At 47.0% G+C, this 22,039-nt stretch overlaps 8 protein-coding genes and 1 non-coding gene across 9 annotated transcripts; 4 read left to right on the top strand and 5 right to left on the bottom strand.

Annotated features, from left to right (window-relative positions):
• Nucleotides 1-366: 366 nt before the first annotated feature.
• Nucleotides 367-2,020, bottom strand: EDB82DRAFT_499330 (uncharacterized protein). Its single transcript, XM_025735041.2, has one exon. It carries the CDS (start codon nt 1,831-1,833, stop codon nt 679-681), a length of 1,155 nt encoding a protein of 384 aa, XP_025585788.1. The 5' UTR covers nt 1,834-2,020; the 3' UTR covers nt 367-678.
• Nucleotides 2,021-3,967: 1,947 nt separating this feature from the next.
• EDB82DRAFT_566849 (uncharacterized protein) lies at nt 3,968-5,697 on the top strand (the record flags this gene model as incomplete). The annotated part of the gene is made up of 1 exon (XM_025735040.2): nt 3,968-5,697. One exon carries the CDS (start codon nt 3,968-3,970, stop codon nt 5,657-5,659), a length of 1,692 nt encoding a protein of 563 aa, XP_025585787.1. The 3' UTR covers nt 5,660-5,697.
• Nucleotides 5,698-6,014: 317 nt separating this feature from the next.
• Nucleotides 6,015-6,362, bottom strand: EDB82DRAFT_524576 (uncharacterized protein; the record flags this gene model as incomplete). Its single annotated transcript, XM_025735039.1, has 1 exon — nt 6,015-6,362. One exon carries the CDS (start codon nt 6,360-6,362, stop codon nt 6,015-6,017), a length of 348 nt encoding a protein of 115 aa, XP_025585786.1.
• Nucleotides 6,363-7,913: 1,551 nt separating this feature from the next.
• On the bottom strand, nt 7,914-9,216 carry EDB82DRAFT_555737 (uncharacterized protein; the record flags this gene model as incomplete). The annotated part of the gene is made up of 3 exons (XM_025735038.2): nt 7,914-8,256; nt 8,310-8,600; nt 8,653-9,216. The coding sequence occupies 3 exons, from the start codon at nt 9,214-9,216 to the stop codon at nt 8,053-8,055; spliced, it is 1,059 nt and encodes a 352-aa protein (XP_025585785.1). The 3' UTR covers nt 7,914-8,052.
• Nucleotides 9,217-9,648: 432 nt separating this feature from the next.
• EDB82DRAFT_499320 (uncharacterized protein) lies at nt 9,649-11,846 on the top strand. The gene is made up of 4 exons (XM_025735037.2): nt 9,649-9,901; nt 9,965-10,498; nt 10,547-10,708; nt 10,756-11,846. The coding sequence occupies exons 1-4, from the start codon at nt 9,842-9,844 to the stop codon at nt 11,593-11,595; spliced, it is 1,596 nt and encodes a 531-aa protein (XP_025585784.1). The 5' UTR covers nt 9,649-9,841; the 3' UTR covers nt 11,596-11,846.
• Nucleotides 11,756-13,689, bottom strand: EDB82DRAFT_555735 (multicopper oxidase-domain-containing protein; the record flags this gene model as incomplete). Its single annotated transcript, XM_025735036.1, has 4 exons — nt 11,756-11,875; nt 11,922-12,624; nt 12,677-13,384; nt 13,445-13,689. The coding sequence occupies 4 exons, from the start codon at nt 13,687-13,689 to the stop codon at nt 11,756-11,758; spliced, it is 1,776 nt and encodes a 591-aa protein (XP_025585783.1).
• A 1,042-nt stretch (nt 13,690-14,731) lies between these two features.
• Nucleotides 14,732-17,281, top strand: EDB82DRAFT_536471 (Cupredoxin; the record flags this gene model as incomplete). Its single annotated transcript, XM_025735035.2, has 11 exons — nt 14,732-14,963; nt 15,010-15,139; nt 15,193-15,213; nt 15,269-15,311; nt 15,361-15,462; nt 15,533-15,755; nt 15,810-15,940; nt 16,015-16,158; nt 16,208-16,342; nt 16,393-17,034; nt 17,095-17,281. The coding sequence occupies 11 exons, from the start codon at nt 14,732-14,734 to the stop codon at nt 17,215-17,217; spliced, it is 1,926 nt and encodes a 641-aa protein (XP_025585782.2). The 3' UTR covers nt 17,218-17,281.
• Nucleotides 17,282-19,142: 1,861 nt separating this feature from the next.
• On the top strand, nt 19,143-21,206 carry EDB82DRAFT_499310 (uncharacterized protein). The gene is made up of 3 exons (XM_025735034.2): nt 19,143-19,429; nt 19,478-19,663; nt 19,709-21,206. The coding sequence occupies exons 1-3, from the start codon at nt 19,276-19,278 to the stop codon at nt 20,986-20,988; spliced, it is 1,620 nt and encodes a 539-aa protein (XP_025585781.1). The 5' UTR covers nt 19,143-19,275; the 3' UTR covers nt 20,989-21,206.
• A 128-nt stretch (nt 21,207-21,334) lies between these two features.
• EDB82DRAFT_t100 lies at nt 21,335-21,421 on the bottom strand. The gene has a single exon. It is a non-coding gene; the product is annotated as a tRNA-Pro (tRNA).
• Nucleotides 21,422-22,039: the final 618 nt, after the last annotated feature.

Genomic DNA, 22,039 nt, shown 5'->3' with positions numbered 1-22,039 from the left:
TAATCAGACTCAACATTCCAGTAGCAGTCAGTTCAGCCTTCTAGAACAAAATTGATCGTACGTGGTCCAATTAGAGTTTGGAAATCACCGCAACCGTCCACGGACATCATCCGGTGGCGCAACGGGAGGGAGCTTCTAAGTGGCTGAAACTTGGAGAATAGAAGATGGTGGTTCCCTTGCATCTTGGCATTCCATGACGGCGATGGCTGTCATTTTTTGCCGGACCGGCAGTGATATGCCGATGTGTCACTTGTGATTTGTAATATGCATGAGCTCAGAGTCGAGGCTTTTAACATGATGACTGTCAATTGGGTATTGAAGTTTTGCGCCTTCAAAGTGGTGTTTATAGACTCTTTTAGACAATGATGACGATTTATGACTTGGTGACAACGTAGCATAACTGATCAGGGTCTCACATGGAGTGCACACATTCCAAGCTAATACTGAAATGTTTTCAGAAGAAATTAGTTTTGGTGAGATATGGATTGGGGTAGTGTGAGATAATTCTCTATTCATATGCATAATAACCAAATCGCTAAGTTGAACATCCAATCAACATTCCACAAAAGAAACCACGGTAGCATTACGCCTCAGGCCCATTGCTACTCGTAACAGTAGGAACAAAATAAAAACACCCGGGTAAAATGATCTATGTGAACACAGAAGAGGCTGTTGGTATTATCTTTGCCTTGTCTTCAACGCCGTCATTGAAACAGAACTGCGTATGGAACTGGCTGGCGTAGAGCACATCGGAGGGCGGCCCTCCTCTTGCTTCTGTCGCCGGTCAAACTCTTTAAGAAACGTGTAAACACTACCAAGAGGCATATACTCGAGCAAAGGCCGTAGCTCACTTGGAAACATCTCCGCGCCATGGTCCTTGATATCCTCATTCACGCGGTTGAGGCGTAGGATCTGCATCCAAGACACGATACCATCACCCACCATGAACGTAGGAAACGACGCCATTGCTATGTCATCAAGGATCCACGTATTCCGGAAATATGGCCTGTTGAGAAACCTGGAGATAGCCTTATAGCTGGGCACCTCTGTAGGGTCGGTGATACCCTCAGGAATGTCGCTGAGATGAGCAACGGGGCCCATCCACTGAAGGATGGGTGCGTAGTTCTTCGGGTTCGCTTCACGGTCGCCGGGTTCTCCGAAGTTGGCAGGCATGCAACTATCCCACGCTCTGATAATCTCGATGGCTAGGTCAGATGTCGAGTCTTTGGGGCCTAGCCATCCTACCACCAGTCGCGCCTGACGATATGCGCGAGCCATGGTGGCGCGACGCTCGGCATGTTCACGCTTGTTTCGTGTGTCGATGCATAATAGATCGACCCAGACACGCAATGGCGGTTGTTTGTCTGTCTTGGCCGAGCCTGGATCCACGAGTTTCTTTAGAAATGTCCTTAGCCAGCCGGGACGCTTTGTTGTTGGTGAAGGTGGCGGCGAATCTTGTTGATCTTGGGCGGTGGTGTTATTATTGCCATTTCTTTGCAGTTCGAGGTCGAGTGCCGATGTGGAATGGGCAGTGGAAATCCGCCTGCCTAGAAAGACATCCCGGACATAACGTAGTGCCTCGGCAAGGTCTAGAGGGATGGCGACCTTGTTGCCGTTGAGGATGATGGTTTCCGTATTTGTGATGTCACCATAGAGGGCTGAGAGGCCAATGTAGTCAGGAGAATCAGTCAGCTTCTCTTGAACGAGACGACAAACTACGCGGTCATTGATGCCGTTGGTGGGAGATGGCTGTAGCTCCAGCAGCCTCACTTCGCGGGCTGATAGATCAATGGATCGATATTGGATCGAAGAGAGTCCATCGGATGGAGCCATTAGTGAGATCGATGGTAGCGGGTGGGCGAGTAAGTGAGCGACTTTGCGATGTCTTGGCGTGATTGTGGGTGGTTGGCTTGTTGGTTGTTGGTCACAATTCGTCTTATGCAGTAGTCTGCAGGGAGGGGAGGGTATGATTTAGATGGATGTTGCAAGTTCCAGAAATGGGGAACAAAAAGGACCAGACCAGACCAGACGTGGGAGAGACACGGTAGTAGTAGCGGCACTTGTTTTATTCGTAGTTTACCAACAAGAGCCTAATCAACAAACCAGAAGAAAAAGCAAAACGGAGAAGCAGAAGAAATAAAGAAAAAGAAAAGAAGAAAACCCCGCCAAGACCATGGAATGTGGCCCAATACAATATGTTCCACTACGCTGCCGGGTTTGGACATGGTAGGAATGGCAATCTGGCAATGATTGTCCGATTCACTCAGCAGGGTCAGGCCCATTAGCCTATCTACAACAACCTCGACCTAGGTCTGGTGCATGTTGATCAAATTAGATCGCCTGTCAGCCTGACACTGCGAAACGCGTCGGCAAGTGGAAAGACCAAATCGAGGGCTTTCGAATCCCGGGGAAAGGTTAAGTTTGGCTTTAGACCGTTTGCGTTGAAGGAAAAGGCTTGTTTCAATAAACTCGCAGCCACGAGTCGAATAAACGTTCGTGACGATGCCCTGGCCTGGACGAAAATGAGAAGAGGCCCGGCCCGGGGTTTATCGAGAACCATCATCGTGCTTTTTTGAAGGAGGGAGGGGCTGTCTAAATTAGCGCTTGAAGCTAACATGGATCCAGATTGGGCGTCGTGACAGGATGGACTGGAAACTGGGAATTCGTCATAATGGTGGGTGGCTGAGTTAACTGACGGATGAAGAATAACTGTCTTCCTCTCTTCTTTGCGTATGAGCGAGACATGCATATCCTGTACCTCAAGACCATATTTTCCAATCTTACAGACAGAGACAAAAGGAGAAAGCTTCTAGATGTTTGGACTCTACAGACAATTCCACTTTTCTCTTTTGGGTCTTGAATCCAGACGCGGCATTTGCGGGTTACGTACGTTCAGCTCCGAGTCAATGTCTTACTCACCGCCTGCAGACAATCACTGGCTGATATGATTGCTCTTTACCTCGGTAGACCCAACATCAAACATGCATTCCCAACCTGTCAAGGGTCATTACAAATGGTTGTGAGGGAAATCCTCACCTGTAGCCAAGGGAATGGCTTGGTTCCCATTAAACGTGGAGACTCAACTGCCGAGTTATACCACACACGGCATAGTCCCAGGAATCAGCTACCGCGTACGGATAGTGATAAACGAGACGCCCAATCTACGGGTTTATGTCTACCAAGTGCACTGAATTTATCCATTATCGTGTTGGCGCCATCACTCAAACCTGCATGTCGGTGATTGCAACGTGATGATGCAACGTACTGGTTCGCCCCATGCCAAAATCATATCCTTCCGCAAATCCCGATCTGTTGACCCTTCCGAGAATGATGAAAACGATAAAATCTAAGATTGCAACGCCCTGAAAGAATCATCTAGATCTCAAAGTATTCATCCTGTGTTGGGTGTCGCCGACTGACAATACGAGACGCTATAATAATGAAACATCTAACGCGAAGCCTTGCAGGTTCTTGAACCTTCTTACCTCTTGACCACGCGCAGGCACATAATGTCTTACACTCCACCACCACCTCCGAATCGCTGGCGATCGCCACTGCATGTTGTTTCTATCCTGGACAAGTCCTATGTAAAATGTGAACAGGGAGGGGGCACACAAGACCATTCGTTGGTTCATCCCTGTTTTCTGGATCTAGGTCCCTAGCTAGCTCTTTTGTCTCAACCAACACACACACAATCAGAGAGGTTGAAAGATTTCATGGTTCAACATTAACAAGTGCTTTGTATGCGATGGCGATTTAGTAATTACTTCAACCCAGGCAAATACATGCTCCTTCGTACTATAGCTGCGGTATTTCAAGTTGTATCGTCCCTGAAATAACAGGCGAGGTTTTTATATAAAAGAAGAGCAATAAACCACCCTAGTAAGGATCAATACGCTCAGACTTCTCACTATCGTGAACTATCTACACTATTACTAGCGATCTAATTTCCTTATTGCCGATCAGAATGTCCTTCCCCTGGTGTCTACCCTGGCCTCAGCAGAGCTACTGGGATGAGTTTAACCTCAACGAGCTCAAAATCAAAGTCAAATCATCCTCTTCCCGCAAATATTCGGACCCCTCTATTTCTTCTTCTTCTCCTGAGCTTCCCCAGTATCCGTACTTCTGGGGCAAGGGTCTCCGGGGCCGTGGCATTGGCAGGTTACTCGACCGACACTCCAAAGCTAAGCACCCTGTGCACATCGGATATGCTGAAGCGAGAAGTCTTATCGGTCATGGAACCGTCGACGATCTCCAGCGTCTGTCCAACCTTGCCAGTACTTTCGTGATTGAAGTCTTTGAAGACATCGATGAATCCTCAGGGGTTTCTTCTGGCTCCTTGTCCCCTGGCTCCGAATCTAGAGTTACTCAGCTGAAGCTCTCACCTGAGCTAGAGCAATGGAAGCAATCCCAGCATGCGATCGGTAACGTTCTGCCGCCCAAGGGCGCTGGCTTGAGCCCCGTTTCTCAAGAGATCCTTCAGATCCTTGGCGCAGAGCACTGGCCTGAAGCTCTCAAGACCACCAATGCCCTGTTCGGCTGCGGTATTGCTAGTCTTCTTATGGGTGCTGCCGACTCGAATACCATGTTCTCCAACTACGTTACTGACATGGCCTTTTACTATGAGCATGGTTACAACTACGTCTTCCCCAACCTTGAGCCACTGCTGGAGAAAGGATTGAACGATCCTCATGCGCTTCGAACACCTGGTGGCCGAGAACGTCGAGATGCCGTCGCTATTGGCAAGAGATATATCCAGGGTAAGATCGCCCTGGAGAAGAAGCACAAGGATCATCTTCTCAACCGATCTGCTCGGCTGGACAGACGAACCGCGCAGATCGTTTCGCTGTCTGAGAGTAGTCTTCTTGGCATGGCAGCCGAAGCGACAGCAAGGGGGTTTGATGCCGGAGCCGTCATGGCAGATCTTGTCTTTAGCTCGCCAGGAACCGACGTTGTCGACGTGGGCTGTGACCTTGTCAACTCGGAGGTGATGAACTCATTCCTCAACGTCAGCGACATTACAGAGACAGGAATTGTCAGCGAAGACGTACTGAGGAGTGTCTACGATGCTTACGCTGTGATGGGCGCAAGGATGCTCACGCAGCGATGGCATGAACCTGTTGCTAGGATGTGTGCCGCGCTATACACTTGGCACATCCAGAACGATCGACACATGTTTTTCCGTCGCGCCCTTCTGGGATGGCAGAAGGCGAGAAGGACTCCTGCTCAGCCTCAGAGCGAGGCTGATTTTGATGAGGTGTTTGACAAGAAATTCCGTCTCACTGGCTTCAGTCGCCCTCTTGATGCCAAGTATACGTGCAACGGGGAGGATACCTGCGATCACATCCACGAGCACCTCGCCCGTCACAATGATGAGCCCCTTCTAAAAGAGCTCTGGTGGTATCTCGTCACAGGACCTCTGGCGTATGTTCGCGGGGGCAATGTTGACGAAGCAACCGAGTTGGAACTCGCCGAGGGATCACGATTGAGAATGGCTAAACTTTTCGCCAAAGGCCGAGTACTCGAGATGGTTTGGCTGATTGCACATGCGAATCATCACGCTTGGCAGGTCAACTATTTGTTTGAAGCTGCCATGTTTGGGAGTATCCTTGATGGAGGAAAGCTGGTTGGGAAGTTGGACAGAAAGGAGCAGTATTGATGTGGTAATATAATGTTAATGATGTGATGAGTTTATGGGAGTTTCCTACCATCTCTTTGTTTGATTTTGCTATAAAACTTCTGATAGACACGTCCAATGATTGCATTTTCGATATAAGGATATGGTTTCTATGTATTGCAATATTCCGCCGTTGGTGAAAAGACCATCTCACTGAGTGGTATAGCAATTGCGTTGTTGTCAAACCTGTCTTGCTATCATAATAATTGCTCTTGTTGATCAGCCAGCCAGAATGTTTATATGACAATCAGGCTGTCTGTAAAACAGGTAGAATGAATAGGTACAAGTTCTTGTACGTCCGATTGAATCTCCTCCCATACTTGATGAATGACGCATTTCACCAATTGTAAGCCGTAGTGGTATAGTGTTTGGTGTAGCACGTTTTGCAACCCCAGCCGAGTTCGCAATTACAGTTACCTGAAGTTTCATGGGTCACCTTGAAACAATCCTTCCTATTCGTCTGATAAACAGCATGAGCTCTATTTCTCTTGTCATCGATGCAAATTTCCTTCATCCAAGGAAATGAGTTCTTCTTGCATCCATCTGTAAACTTTCCAAGTCCGTGTCTATCGCCATCATTGGCAATATAGGTGGTACGGCGCTCTGTCAGGACCTCGATTTTAGCAGCATTGGCAACGCCGCCGAGAGCAGAGAGTACAGCAGCGGCGGTAAGAGAGAACTTCATTGTAGCTGATCAGATACGTCAGCTATAGCTTCGGAGAGACTTGGACCTTTAGCCAGATGCTTACTTTTGATAAAGGCGTTAGCTTTTAGTAGTATGCAAAAGATGTTGATAGTTGGTGGTTGAGTGTGAAGTGGATGAGGTGAGTGCTTCAGATTCTTTAAAAGATGAACAGAAGCAGTCTTTTTATATTTTAAAATCTTATTCTGGCGATATCCAAATACGTCGTCTTTTCACATTCACTCCATTGAAGCCCATAAGGCTTTTCATAGCTCTTCGCAACTTTGACATGAAGTCTTCCTTGCAATTTCTCGTATTGCAAGAGGCACAGTATCTGCGTTTGAATCCTTCGGTTTGGCCCTGTTGCTTGGCAGTCAAGGCTCGGGAGCATCCGTCAGCATGTAGATCAAAAATAATGGCAAATCCCGTCCAAATTCTTTTCAACTCTCTACCAGAGCTATATCACCTTCCTTTACTGGTCTGGTTTGAGAGGCTTGCTAAGCCATTATGTAGGTGCTCTCTACATTAATACTCAAGCCAAATGGTTGTCGAGTTTATCGTAGATCTTGATCACAAATTCGTTAAGTTCTATGTCTACCGATTCCAGAATAAAAAAGCTGTATTATTGACAAGAGAACTAGTAAAGCGAAGGCGGAGTCAGTTATAGCGGCGAACACAACATTAACAATCGCACTGGGGCAAATCTTCCTGGGATCCGGGTGTGTCCCGTCCCTCCATTACATACCGAGTCTAATTATGCTCCGGGCGATGCGCAGTACTTGCATTCCCACAAATATTCACTAGTAACTCTTGTACCTATTTACCTCATCATGGAGGTGTGGGAAATGGTATCGTTCCACGCATTAGTTTTCCCGTGAAAGCTTAGCCGGTACCTTTTCAACTTTGAGTTATGACCGATCATACTAGGGCCCGCGTAGGAGTTCGGCAATGAGAAACATTGAGTTGCAGTGTCGTGTTCGGTGCGATAAATTGCTGTGGTCAGCCATTTCACAGTCACAGTTCTCTACCAACCCACCACTCATTTCTTGACTGTCATGTCTGCCTTCTATAGTCAATTCCGTGTCTTTTTCTCTCTTGTCGAGGTACACATTACAAAGTACTTGGCGATGGGACTTATCGCAGGGTCTGAGGGGTCCATGCTGCTTTCCGATCGGTCCAGACTTGACTACTCTACGTATTCTTCAACCTGAATGGGACCCAAGGCCGAATTATGCTACCGAACCTCTTATAAACCATATTACTAGACGCATGCACTACGGTGAAATTTCACAACGATTAAGCGTTTGTATGTGCAGAATAAGGTAGTCGCCGAACAAATCGGCCCATGCTGCGATACTCACATTCCTTAGCCTCCCAATCAGTTCTATGTTACAATTCTTGGAGTGAGATCCAGCCTACCAGCCCATTGCGTGAACCCGACCAATCTCAAGTCCCATTTGATATAAGCACAATCCCTATGGGTAAAGCCAATTGGGACTTCATTGACTTGCATCAAGCGTCAGTTGGTTCAGGCAGTAACAATTGTTTATATTTCCATTATTCGCTCAACTAACATATCTAGACAAGGGAAGCGCTCAAAATCATCGCACAGTCAAGGCATCGCCTGCAGTTTCATGGCATGAAATGCTTGTATCATCTGTCTCTCTTCTATACAGCCACATGGGTCACAACTCTAAGAGGTAGGCACTGAAGAATCGCTTTCAAATCGCTTCACAGGCGGGCAAGCAACAGCATCAATTCCCGGAGACCATTTCTCAGCATCTCCAAGTCGGTCAGCTGTAAGGCCACTGCTTCCAGGGTTCTTAAATCCCCTCTCAAGCTGGCGCTGATAGGAGACCTTACGTAGACGCTCCGTTTCTGCAGGTGTCAACTGAAGCTATGATCTTGTCAGCCGGAAATAGAGGGTTGGGGGATACGAGGATAACTTACATAGACTTCTACACCAATAGCGTGAATGGCCAATGCCATCCAGATACCAAGTGAGAAACCCAGCGAAAGCGCCGCAGAGATATTCTCAGGACTTTCACCGCCCATGTCGCCCTGCACCGATACCCAGGCATCCAAGTCTTCACATTTAGGATATTTAGCTACTAAGGATTCTGTGTCGTCGTAAAAGGTAGCAATTTTGTCGCATAGCATAGGTTGTTGGAAGGTTGGATTCTTAGACATGACCAGTGCGGAAATGATCATGATCAGGCGGATGGTGATGATGGAACCAGCCTGACAAGGTTAGTGACGAATGCTTGACAAAAAAGATGCTTTGAGTACTCACGTAGAACCAAGCTCGAAGCATCCAAGCTCGATGCTGCTCAAGTTGCAATGTCTTGATATTCCATAACGCCAAGAATAGAGATCCAACGAACATTATTGACATAGTTCCGACCCAGCCTCTGATCATAAGCGAGCCACCAAAGGCAACCGGCGCAATCATGATGGCGCCCACAGTCCCGATGATTGCAAGTATTGTGACAATATACCCGTTCATGCGATGCACAATAAGGGCTTTGTACCTGATAAATGGTACGAACTGAAACACAACAAGCAAACTGGCAGGGATGATGGTGTAGAGATGAAGCTTGATTCCGATTTGGTAAACAGCTTTGCTCTTGTAGGAGAAACATTCACCGGGACCTGCTCCGTCGCCTTGACTGTTGGGGTTGCAGTAGACGCCTGTGTAGTCGAGGAACATCATGCGTGCTAGAGAGAAGCCGAGCATGGCGCCAGCAAAGATGAACCACAAGACGAAGTTGTATCCCTTGGAGAAGCCGATAGGATTGTAGACTTTACGTATTTTGGCGACAAAAGCATTTGCTGGAGGGCGTGTTGGGGCGGCCATGGTGTTGGTGGTATATAATGGTGGGTAGATAGTCAAGATAGGAATGCAGTGAAGTCGAGTGACGAATTGAAGTCAAGTGATGAGCAATGTTATTCACAATGACTGAGGACTATATATATACATGTTCTTGTTAAGAGTAAAATGAAATCCATCCAGGCTATGTTGACGACTGAAACCAGAATTAGCAACATCGCCTGCAAATCCTCAACTCATGCCCGTGTCTCAGGATCTCAGGAAAGCGAAGTCCGTTCCTCAGTGCACGTTGATTGGCTGCGATGATGCTTTGATTCCACTAAAAAAGGTTGTTCGTTTACAGAGAAAGGCGAATGCGATTTAACGTGTGCGAAGGATTCACAGCGCTAAACTATATCGAGAGTCAATCTGCGCCGGCACAAGAAGTCAATGCCGTCATTGGAACACGCAAATGCCAACACTAGATCTACGTACGTACTTCTCCGTAGGCCGACTTTATTTGGAAGCTTAATTGGTTCGCTTCCCTAGATTATGACCCTGTAATCTAGATAGGTAAGTCCAGTGGACGACTCCATCTACGCACAAATATAATACTGGACTGAATCTACTCTACTATTCACAACATTCTCAAGGTTAATCTGAATCCGAAAACATGGTGGGTGTTCCTGGTAGATCCAAGGGGTGCATCACATGTCGAAAACGTAAGAAGGGAGTAAGTCAACTGCTGTCTCTCCTTATGAGTCCCTTCAGATCAGGCGCTGACATTATCTTGTAGTGTGATAAGAAAATGCCCTTTTGCGGTCAATGCATCGCCCTTAACATCTCATGCGGGGGCTACGATAAGCAGTCTATCTGGCTCAACAGCAAAGGGCCAGCACAAACATCTTATACCAAGTTGCCGCAAAGGGACAGCCTCGATGTAAAACATATCTCGAAACCACCCGGTGCGTCTGTAATACCGCTACATGACTCACTCGCCAGGACAGCCAGAACTCAAAAGTTCACTGGACTTTTCTGGATGGATTATCTGTCAGGAGGGAACGGTTTCTCTCTCAAGGCTTTAGGTACAACGAGCTTCCAGCGCATGCGACTCTATGAAGACTTGAGCCAAGTAGAGCCCGCTCTTCGATATATCGCGATGGCCCTGAGCACAGCTACTCTTGGGGCAAACAACAACGACATGCAACTCACGCGAAAGAGTCAACAAGCATATGGTTTGGCTCTGCAGAAAATGGCCATTTCTTTACAGTCGTTCAGACCAGACAAGGACGGTATGCTCGCGGCCGTTCAGTTGATGCGAGTTTACGAAGTACGTCTCACAACTCTTCAATCAGATGGCGTACTAACGTCACGTTAGCAATTGTTTGGCAGGAATTTCATTGAAGATCCTAGAAGGCCCACGATTCAAGGCTTCAAAAAGCACATCGATGGCGAAACGGCACTCATTCTAAGTCGGGGCCCCGGCGATGTCTGGTCCTCGATGGGACGCCAGCTGTTGGCTGATGGTTGTCTCACTCTGGTAGATTTAGCCATTAATCGATTGTGCTCATATGCTGAGATCCATAGATCAATGCCTGTGTGTCTCGAAGAACGAGGTCACCTTTCAGTCAACAACAGTGGAAGCGAATGCCGCTGTGGCGCTCAGTGACAGACTCGCCACTCAACAAGCTCATTGACATCTTGGTAGAGGTCCCAGGTCTTCTGGAAGACTTGGACATTCTTCGACAAGCTTCTCATCCGATCCAATCAGAACTGGTCAATATACTCAAAGACACATGCCGTGCATGCGAGTTGGACCTCATTTCTTGGGAGGCAGAAATAGGCGATGTTCTCATGACTTACGACTACACAGTCGTGGGGAAAGCTTTACCTCTTCCCAATAATGACGACGATCTGGCAGTTATTTACTTGAGCTGTTATTATTGGATGACTTGTCTAATGATATACTCGACAATTGGCTTTTGTGAGCTTGAAGACCCAACGTCCGTCACAAAACGCGATCTCATGGATTGTCCAAGCCAGAGAATCGCTACATCTTATGCCTACCGCATCGCACACGCAATTCACCTACTATTCCAACCACCAGCTGGAGACTACAGCTCTGTGGCTGTCTTCTTCCCTCTTGGCAACGCGATACGGTATCTTATCATGACGGAGACATATGGTGGTCAGAGCATGATGAGCCACGAGAGATTTTTACTCACGAAAGTATTTGGAAGGCCATTGCTAGGGAGTTTTGTTGGTCAGTTTTTGAAGAATTTGCAAGCCGATGATGGTGTCGACTATGGATATCCTGCAGAGAGATTAATAGGTATGGTAGGTGTTGAGTATAGAGCAAGAGTATGGTGGTGTGGCATGCAAAGAGCTGGTGTACCTGAGATACCCTTGGAGGGGGCGTGTCTTTAACACGGAACCAGGGACATGGAAAGAGTTGATAGGGATAGTTGTTACTGATGATATGTTACGCTCAATACTAGAGCTTCCTACGTGTACATGAAGCATGCTGCGAAGTTTGTCGGCTTCTTCTTTCTCATTGTCTCTTACTGTGTATCTCCTTCCCCTACGATCAGTCCAAGGGGCCGTAACGAAGGTTCGGCACAAAGTCTGCGTGAACCTTTTGTTTTACTTCTTCGGGTATCTGAGCCATTGCCTCCACTCCTTCAAGAAGAACTATTTGCTGTCCAGCCTACAACTGTTAGCATGGTATGCACCAAAGCTTGATAATATCTTACCCCAAAATGATGAATCATGTGACAATGCAGCATGCTCGCAGCAGGGAATGTGATCTCGTAGCGAATGACGGTCCAGTCTCCAGTAGCGTTCCCAAGCCGACATCCATCACGAATGGGAGGGTTCTTAAAATTGAACTGATCCGCAGCACCTGCATCAATGGCTTCTTGAACTGTCGCCCAAGAAAACCCACCATGCCCAGTTCCGATGATCCACGCCTTGTGATTATGTTTATGGAAGGGATGCTGAGTCGTAACATTGGCTCCATTTTCGAAGATGATGTCAACGACAGATCCATTCCGGAGCGCGTTCTGGTCACCCAGTGTTGTGCTACCTCTGGAGCCCTCTTGCCATAGAAGAGGTGGCAGCTGTTGGCGGAATGCTTGATGAGAACCTAGACCCAAAGACCAAGCTGAAGGTCCTGTCATATTAATGAACAGTTTTACTGTTTGATCAGAAGTTGGTGGTGGAGGTCTCTTAGGGAAAGGAGCCAACTTCATCTCGTCCATAGACGTCAAAGATGAAGATATCAGAGTGCCGTTGAGGTGTACCCATGGTTTCGTGGTAGGGAGTTTTGTGATTTCGTTATTGTTCGTTTTGGAGGGATAACGAAGAATGCCAAGACCCTGGATGACCTGTTCTTTGCGAAGGGATGTTAAACGAATGGTGTAGTCGCCTGGGGTCTTGTCCAGATGCACTAGAATGCTAGTCATATCTCGTTAATTAATCTTTGTCTCACAAAGGCACAAGCACATACCTTATACGTTCTCCAAGGTTGCAGTTAGCGGCATACACCTTCTGGGGATAAACAAATTCCCCATCTGCTGCAATGACATAGAACTCATGCTCGTCAATACTGATTTGTAACTCATGGTGTGCTCCAGAATGGATAAAGTTAATCCATATCCATTCTTCTCCATCCACCGCGGTGACAACTTCAAGCTCTCCCAATGTCGGTTCACAAACTTGAGTGTTGGCGTAAAGCCCTTGTTTGTCTTGGACCATGCAGCCGAGTGAGTTTCTGCCGGTTCCTCCTGTTTCTTCAATCACTTCTTTAGTGTGACAATACGTTCTACCTTTCCCGTTCATGACTATCGAGTTACTGCACCAGGGGACAATACCCGTGTCTCGGTACATAATAAGTAGTATATCCATCGGTTCAGCATTCCAGTCGCTTATGACAATGTGTCGAGGGTTTGCTTCTGCACGCTGCATTCCCTTGACATCTTGCGGTGACGATGAAATGGCCTTGTATGGTCTTGGTCGCCATGCAGCAGGTTCTATCCAGATGGGGCCACGTTGTCCATCGGCAAATGCAGGGCCGAAATGCCCGTGATAGAAATAGCTTCCATACTGCTGCTGCACAGTAAAACGATACGTGTAGTTATCACGTGGTTGAATTGAATACTGCGTTACGCCTGGGACGCCATCGTTCCACGGTCTATCCACTTGATAAACTCCATGCCTAAACACCGCATGAGTTTTCTTACTTCCACACTTGCATCTGTCTAGGCTAGTAACATACCAATGCATAGTAGTCTCGGTAGCGAGCTGGTTGTTCACGAATATCTCGACTTCCTCACCCTCGGTTGCTGTAATCAAGGGGCCAGGGGTTTGGCCATTGATGGCAAAGACGGGTCGCCCATGGCCATCGGCAGCACTCCATTGGCTAGTGATGGTAAAGTTGTATCTTCGTAGGCCAGTTGCAAGATTGCAGAGCAGTAGGAATGAGAGTGCAAAACTTGTGGTATATCGTCGCATTGTGGTCATTTTACTTGACAAATATAACTGAATGTTCTCGGTGAGTTTGGCAGATGCAGAATATGAAGCAGGGGCACAGTCGCTATATACGATGGTGCCACATCCATAGTGACTCGATCTCGGTCAATTTGCTCCTTGTGAATAGTTTGAGACAGGGATACAGTCTCGCCTCAACTACCGAGCCCAAGGGTCAGGAGATCGGCCATGCTGTTCGGTACTGTCGGCTTTCAACAAGGGACCTCGCAATATGGGGCTCTTGGATCATCGCTAGTTACTCCACACGGTATGATCACAACCTGCGAGTCAACTCAGTGGCAGGGTTCTCCACCGATGAAACCACATTGGAACCTGTTTCCACCTCGTCTTTATTGAGAGATACTGTGAAAATGGTAGTTCTACAAATCGGAATTTATTAATTGGCAGGACTCTTGCTTGGGAGACTGAGTTTAGGGCAAAAACGTCAATGATAGTGACAAGCATGAGTCAGGCACAAGGGTCTGAACAATCGACTAATTTGTAGCTCTCCTACCTTGATCCTAGCTCTTACCTTTTACAAGAACATGCAAAAGGAATGCTGTACGGTCGATTAGGCTTCAGAATAGATCTTCAGCTCACCGTTCTTCAACCAATGATGTTTAACAAGACACTATGTGACTTTGCAGGGAACGACAAACGGACCAGGGCTGTAAACCTTAATTTATGGCCCTATACACCAGATCTCTTCCTCAAAAGGACTGTATCTCCGCTACTCTAGCCTCGTTTCTCAGTTCTAGCCAGGTGATCAATGATTTGTAATGGATGATTCGCGTCACCTGAGACATATAGTGGCAGCGGCTACTCTGAAAGCTGTATTGTCCTGCTTCAACGCCCGCAAGCGTGAGGGCGACGCAAGACTCAAACACAGCCATAGCTACAGTGTGAGGTCACCAGGATTAGGACATCGAATGGGGTTAGCTACGTGTCGAAAAAGAGCCTAACTAGAATGATTTTATATAAACGAGTTGTTCTTTGGCGTGGATGACCAAACCTCGGCTTCAACAAACACACAACCATGGATCCTAAGCAGGATTTCCTACCGAATGTGAAGCGGCTTCACACAACCTCTCGAAATGCTTGGCTATGCATTGTCGTCCTTACAACATTCTCTCTAGCCTTAGCTTTCTGGCATCAGGACTTGCACCATGTCCTTCCACACTGGTCTGAAGAGAAAGATGCCAGTGTCGAATCTGCTGCTTTGGTCAGGAGTTATCACCTACAAACAGGTGTACGTTGGATGAACCCAGGTAAGCCGGCCATTAGCATGGTAAGCAATCATACTAACAACGTCAGATGGTGGTCGGTGGCGAGTCATGTTTACCTGCAACGGCCAGTCCCCTTGCCCTACGCTATATGCTGAGGAAGGGGATATCATCGAGTTGAGTGTGAAAAGCGACATATATGCTCAATCATCTATCCATCTGTATGTTGAAGTGAGACAACTCGAGGATCCACACTAACAACACTTCGCTCTAGGTCTGGTATTGGGCACAAACAGTGATTACATCCTCTGAAGACTTCATATCCATTCGACTAACAAGAGTTGTGGCAGGACTATTGGGCCATGGAACGATGGAACCGCGGGTCTTTCTCAAGTAATTACCACCGCCTTCGTACAGGATATCCTCGTCTAACGCTTTGCAGTTCCCGACCCTTCCGAGAAGCAATTGGACTACCGCCTACGACACATCGGGCGGATGGGGACTGAACTGGTTCATTGACCACACTACCACAGCATCAGCCGATGTAAGCTGGACATCCATCTCGACCCCCAAGTGACGATATGGTCACGACTACTGACTGACTGCTGCCATAGGGTATTGCCGGAGCGATCTACGTAGCACCTTCACCAGATCGTCCTCGGCCATATCACCTCGTCACGAACAACAGCGTAGACCTTCGCCAAATTCGCGAGGCTGAGCGCAACATTCGCCATGTCATAGTCCAGAATCACCAACACCGCGATACAGTCTGGAAGTTACTCCGCATGAGAGCTGAAGGGTCAGAGTATTACTGTTATGACTCTATTTTAGTCAACGGTAACAACATTTCGCTATGTTCACCAACCAAAGCTAATTTGTCTTCTTAAACAGGAAAGGGTCGCGTACACTGCCGTCAACCTGGATATAGTCACATCAATGGCCATGTACTGGATCAGAAGGGGTGCATCCAGCCTCCTGGATTGCCTGATGAGACTTGTACACCCAGCGAAGCTGACTATGAGGTTTGTAGCCCCAGCGATGCACAATTTGAGATTCGGCTCATTTTACTTTGGCTTGAAGCTCATAATGGAAACAGGTCATTGAAACCCATGGCCAGAAATACATGATGTTGAATCTCATCAACTTAGGCTTTGAACATTCTGTCAAAGTCTCTATCGACCACCACAAGATGACGTTGGTGGCCAACAATGGCGGCTTTGTCTTCCCAGAAACGTCAGATGTAAGTCTTCTCTCCCTTTGCAAATGGTGATGCGTCTGACGCCTATCAGGTTGTGTACATACCGGATCCCAGTCGTGTGACTGTCTTGATACATCTGGATGCTGAGCCGGATGATTATGCCATCCGGATATCTTCAACTAGCGAACTGCAGAATCTTCATGGCTACGCGATTTTGAGATATCGGGTATGTCTCTTTCCATAAAAAGGAACTTGAATGATCTAACATGATCGCAGGCGAAGCGTCCTCCCCAATATGGCGAGCCAATGGCACTACCAACAACCACACCAGAGACAACTTGTCTCTTTCCAGATGGCAACACACATCCAGACTGTAGTACCACTGACGCACAGTTTGTTCCTCCATATCCCGCAAATCCGCCAGCATCAGTCAGCAAGCATCGGCCAGCACAGGCCGACTTTACTTTCAGATTAGCAGCAGACTCCCAGCCGTCAAAAACTGAGCGTGTACCAGAGTATTTCCTGAATGGCAAACCATGGCAACTCTTCCACGGTTCTATGATGCCTCTTCTTTTCCACGCCGTGAACGAAACATTGGATAAACCTGTTATCAGTAACCTTCCTCTAGGCTCAGTGGTAGATCTCGTAATCGAGAACCGTATCAACGAGACGATATCGTTCTACAAGCACGGTGAACCTTCATGGCTTCTTGGCTCTAGCGCGAACCAGAAGTTCCCGGGGAAGACTGTGGAAGATGCGATACAGAGACCTGGCGTGTCGGAGAGGTTTCTAAATTTGCACAATCCTGGGCTTGTGATTGTTCATGATTTACCTGCGCTGGGATGGAGTGTTTTGAGATTCAAGGTGACGTCCCAAACAGCGACGATGCTGCACGCTGCGAAGCTGAGATACTTTGCTGTAAGTCAAATATTTTTAGCGTGTTGATCAGTGCGTCAATCACTAACACGAGCTGCTTAGTTGGGTATGACAGTGCCTATCCTGGAGGGAATTACAGTGGACACTCCACTGGAAGTTCCCGAGTCAGTCGTTGAAAGGCCTCATGTCGACTTTAAACCCGCCCACGACGGTATTTTTGGATGATGGTTTCATTCCACATGCTTGAAGAGGATTATGGGCGCCAAATAGATCGATCGCGCCTCTAAGGATTAGTTCGAAATATAATGCAGTGTAGTCATAAAAATGCCCAGGAGAGGATAATTTTGCAGTCAATAACCTCCATGCCCAGCCATTTCACACATTCCAGACACAATTGCGTAACCATGGCTATTCGGTCATGGATTGACCACAACATATTGAAGCAGTTCTGAGATGGCATTGCGAAATTATTACATTATAATGTTTGATTACACTGATGTATATCACATACGACCAAAGCTCGTAGAAAATACGGGATCCCGTCCGCTCTCCCATAGTCAAGCTGCGAAGCGCTGGATTAGTAGTTGGGTCGGTGACGACCAGCGAATCCCCGGTGTTGTATGTTTTTTCTTTTTTCTTTTATTGACTATCCAGGCAAGTACTTTCTTTTTTATTATTTGCTAATTGCAAGGGAAATACGACAGTTGCCGTTGTCAGACTCATGGTTGAGTCAGGGAAGTCATGGGAATTAATTTTGTTGTATTAATTCAGTAGCGTAGAGGTTGGTAAGAACAACTATGTTCTGGGTTGAGAAATGTACAAAGAAGTACAAGCACAAACCGTCTTTGGCCAGCAAAGGTTCGCAGCATGTTCCATTGACGCTTCCTTTGTCTCGTCTGAGCATTAGCACAATGCAACAGAGACAGACAACAGAGACAAACATAATTGACAAACGTCGCGGCAGGCGCGTGAGCTTGCAATCACGGTAGGTTGGGGAAAAACTACGAGGCAATCAAGTGTCTTGTTCAGTAACCCACTGCAGGACAAGATTTGACATATTAAACGTAGCAATGAATTGGCATGGTCATGGCTTCGACTTCGACCCGGGAAACGGTCACGGCTTCAGTCGCGAGATGGAGAGGTTTGACATGCCGCAACGCAGTATTAAGATCGGTTCGTAGTATCTTGGTATGGTTCGCAATCGCTCGTTTGTCGAGGGGCAGATGGGTGCATCGCTGGTGTCATCGTTCAAACGTCTTATCGCCTGTCTGCTAGTATTAGGAGATCTTCATAAGATCAGACACGTTATCTTTCGTGCGCGTCCTGGAGTGGGACTGTTTGCACTTTGCGCTGCATCTATGGTAGTGAGATTGACCTCGGGACTTCTAAACAACGTAAACGTGGACTGTCGTGTCGACTGAGAGTCCCTTGTGGCATTATCAGTCAGCGGGAGGTTGGTCGTGTCATTAGGCTGCGAAACGCGGCGATATCGATCTTTTGACGCGCCAGGATATTTTTGGCCATGGTTCAGGCGGGTCGCCGTAGCTTGCAACGTCCATTAATAACTTTCAAGGCATTCGCGCACGTTGAGGAATTGCTGATAATGTGTGTTTGTGTCAAGTTGACAACAAATGGAGAGCAAATGTGCCAGGGCAGAACTTCGGCTAAATGTCTTATTTTTTAAGGCCTGTAAGACAATATTAGTAAGTCAGTTTATGCTTGTTGGACCATGCTTCTTACACTACTTATTTATGTAGTCTAAGGCCTAGTTCATTGTCGTACTCCCCACTAGCGTCCCCGTCATTTTGTTGCATTTCCAGTCTGATTAATTCCAACTTGGATCTAAAAGGAGTTTGTTCTCCGGATTAAGCAATCTTACACTCTTTACATAGTCCTTAAACCACCCGATAATACATACATAAAAGTCAAGATAATAATTCACAGTATACAGAATCATAATAAAGCCCATTATAACCAGTAATTATTCCAGTATATTGTTCGCCTCTCGTTATAGGGTAGTGATTAGGACCAGAATAACCTTATCTTTAGCTCGTGACTCTCCCGCGTAAACATCAGCAATTGTAATTGGTCAAAGGTATATGTATGACCCGCTGAGGCAGAACGAACGCGTTGCCTAAAAAAACGACGTCATCATTTTTCAGCCAAAGATTCCCTTCACGATTCTCGATTTCGGCTGCAAAATGGCGTTCGTTCTCACCCAAACCTCGAAATTCCAACTCTTTCCTTGCAAAAACTCACAGAAAACGACACAAGATTGTCAATATGGATTTCTCGTGTCATGTTTGCATAAAAAACGAGTCAGACGAGGATCTTCTCCTTGACGACTCTGGTCTTGACAGTGGGAACTGGCCATTACGTCAGCCGCTGAACGTTATCGAAGCGGGAACCGAGCAGACCATTTACCTCGCTCAACCCAGTGAGTCCATATCCTCAATCACTATATCGCGGCACTAATACAAGACAGGTTGGGGAGGATCCAAAGCTTGGGTCACGTATGTAGCGAAATATGGCCAGGGATGGACAGACTTTACCCTCGAGTTTGAGTGTCCTGCATTGCCCTTCTCCAAGAACCATGTCTCGGTAAAGGATTGTTCGCGGGTCTTTCAGATTGACGTAACGCATCTTCAGGAAAGGGGAAGCCCTTTGACTGGTGAGTTTGTTCCTCGGTCTTGTCGATAATGGCTAACAAGTTCAGCAAATGTAACCATTCGCATGAACAACAAGAGAAATAGTTTGGCGACCATAAAAAATGACCAGGTCCGAGCAAATTATGACATCGGCGTCGGCGTATCGTTCCCTACCAAGATGGACATCAAGTTCCCTGTTCACGAAAGCATTGTCGTCGCAGCCTTTATCAACTCTGACATGATCTTCCCCAGAGGCACAGTCTACAACAATATCAACGACAAGCAATGGGAATTCTTCCGTGGCGTGGTCTGGAATGATGACCCTTCATGTCTGTTATTTGAGGATGTCACACAGGACAACAGAATGTTTAGTCTGGGCATCGAGTGGTTGAACGCTTTCAAGTTCGGCGAGGAGAAGTGCATGACGAAGCGGTCGCACATGGGTAATCTTCAGTTCTTCCATGGTATGGGGTCCAAATTGGGCGAGAAGCCAGAGAAGACTAGGAAGAACATTCTTACTTGGGTGGAGGTCATGTACAAGCTTGCGTGCGGCGACCAAGGAGTGTCCGAGGACGATGCTCTCAGTCATGTTCTCCCCGGATACTTTGGCAAAGAAACCGTCCCCTCAAAATCCGACACTCTCCGCGATCTTCTCCTTGCCACGACACCAAAATACAACAAAGCCGAGATTCAAAAACGAGCTTTTGGCGTGTGTCTGCATATGATATCCGACTCATACGCCCTCGGCCACACACAGAGACGCCTAAAAAACCCCGCCGATATGATCGAGCGTGATACAGCAGGCTATATCCGCTTCCGACCCGACACATACGGCGACTGGGGATCCATTGTGTGTTTCCACACGTACAACGATCAAGATGGCGACCGGCATTCTCATTACGACGACAAAGATGGCGAGGTAGATCCGACACCAAGGGATGTCACTACGTTTAATGAGACCATTGGAGCGAGGAATGCCATTGATGCGTGCACGGAGCTGATCAACTTGTTTGTCAAGAAAACTCAGTGGGAAAATGGCGTGAGGCAGTTTTTGGAGGATGAGATTTTTGTGCTGGACCGGTGTGCCAGACCGTCTGACCGTTTTACCGATGAATCCGTGGTGTCGGATCTTTACACATATCAAGAGAAGACTAAAGAGTTTGACTACGAGGCTGGACTCCAACGCAAACTTGCCTCTTTGGAAACGGGTCTTCCTGCGAGTGTGTCTGCGAAGGGTGCCTTGGTGACACGGTCCAGGGTCATTTCGGGACTGGCAATGGGTTGTCTCTTGTTGAGTACTCTGCTTTTTACTTTTCTTACTATGGGCATTCGGGGATCTATGTGTTGAGGTGATATGAAGAAATGGACTAATCTGGAGAGGAGCAGCTCAGGATGGATTGGCGTTTACCTTTGATGCGTCGTAACGGTTGGGTCAGCGTTGTATTTATCACTATACCACTCTTATAAATTGCTGTTGTAAATTGCATTTCAGTTCAATATCACTCGACAGTGGAAAGTCTGAATGAGTCACCCAACACGTAACTATCATATGATACTGAAGCCGAACGAAGTACCGTCTTGGTTATTGGTAAATGAACTATAAAAAGGCAGTAACGAGAGCGAGTGTATGCTGCAGAGCAAAAAAAACAAAAGATAAGTGAGTGCTCGGGAGCTACACACAAGCAAAAACGAAAGGGCTCAACCGGGGATTGAACCCGGGACCTCCTGCATGAATGATGACTCATCCCAAAGCAGGAATCATACCGCTAGACCATTGAGCCAGTGTTTAGTGATAAATACGACGGTGCAAGTTGTGATATATGTCTTGAGTTGTGGATCATCTGGTGGTCTGACGAGGTTTTTTCCTCAACTCTGTGGCGTTTTGACTTTCGATTAGTAATTCCGATTTCTGAACCCACTTTGGCTGCACTTGCTTTATGTTTCAAGAAATTGCAAACACCACGACTCACGTTGGTTGATTGCTTTGAGACGACATTAATACCTAGTTAGCATGTGGCATGCATAGAAGCCATCAGTACAACTAGGAAGATGGACCTGAATAGAGTATTTCCATTGGTAATGGAGTGAGGCATAAATGTGGTCTACCAGCATCTAGAGCGAAATGGAGCACTTACTAGACACTGACTGATGGCTGACTATCTGACAGATTCCAGTTTGTTCCTTTTAGCAAAGAGGCCTCCATATAAGATAAGAGGCTTAATTCAATTGGGTAATAGAAGCTGTCATGTGTTTGGGGATGCGAAAAATCACTTGATCCGATATCACGAGCTGTCAGATGACCGGCTAGCTTACTATTTCCGACTTCGGCATTGAAAATCTACAAACACTGCTTCTTATCAGTCGTTATGAGATTTCCACTAATATGAGGACATAATAAG

Source organism: Fusarium venenatum (genome assembly GCF_020744135.1).
Source record: "Fusarium venenatum strain MPI-CAGE-CH-0201 chromosome Unknown EDB82scaffold_2, whole genome shotgun sequence".
Lineage (NCBI taxonomy): Eukaryota > Fungi > Ascomycota > Sordariomycetes > Hypocreales > Nectriaceae > Fusarium > Fusarium venenatum.
This window is presented reverse-complemented; position numbering and strand designations above follow the sequence as displayed.

What these genes read in the sequence shown, in the direction of transcription:
- EDB82DRAFT_499330 (XM_025735041.2), bottom strand. Translation starts at nt 1,833, where the DNA reads ATGGCTCCATCCGATGGACTCTCTTCGATCCAATATCGATCCATTGAT.
- EDB82DRAFT_499320 (XM_025735037.2), top strand. Translation starts at nt 9,842, where the DNA reads ATGGTGGGTGTTCCTGGTAGATCCAAGGGGTGCATCACATGTCGAAAA. An exon ending in GTCGAAAACGTAAGAAGGGA is followed by an intron (nt 9,902 to 9,964) that starts GTAAGTCAACTG and finishes ATTATCTTGTAG; the next exon opens with TGTGATAAGAAAATGCCCTT. An exon ending in CTGATGGTTGTCTCACTCTG is followed by an intron (nt 10,709 to 10,755) that starts GTAGATTTAGCC and finishes TGAGATCCATAG; the next exon opens with ATCAATGCCTGTGTGTCTCG.
- EDB82DRAFT_499310 (XM_025735034.2), top strand. Translation starts at nt 19,276, where the DNA reads ATGGATTTCTCGTGTCATGTTTGCATAAAAAACGAGTCAGACGAGGAT. An exon ending in CATTTACCTCGCTCAACCCA is followed by an intron (nt 19,430 to 19,477) that starts GTGAGTCCATAT and finishes AATACAAGACAG; the next exon opens with GTTGGGGAGGATCCAAAGCT. An exon ending in AAGGGGAAGCCCTTTGACTG is followed by an intron (nt 19,664 to 19,708) that starts GTGAGTTTGTTC and finishes TAACAAGTTCAG; the next exon opens with CAAATGTAACCATTCGCATG.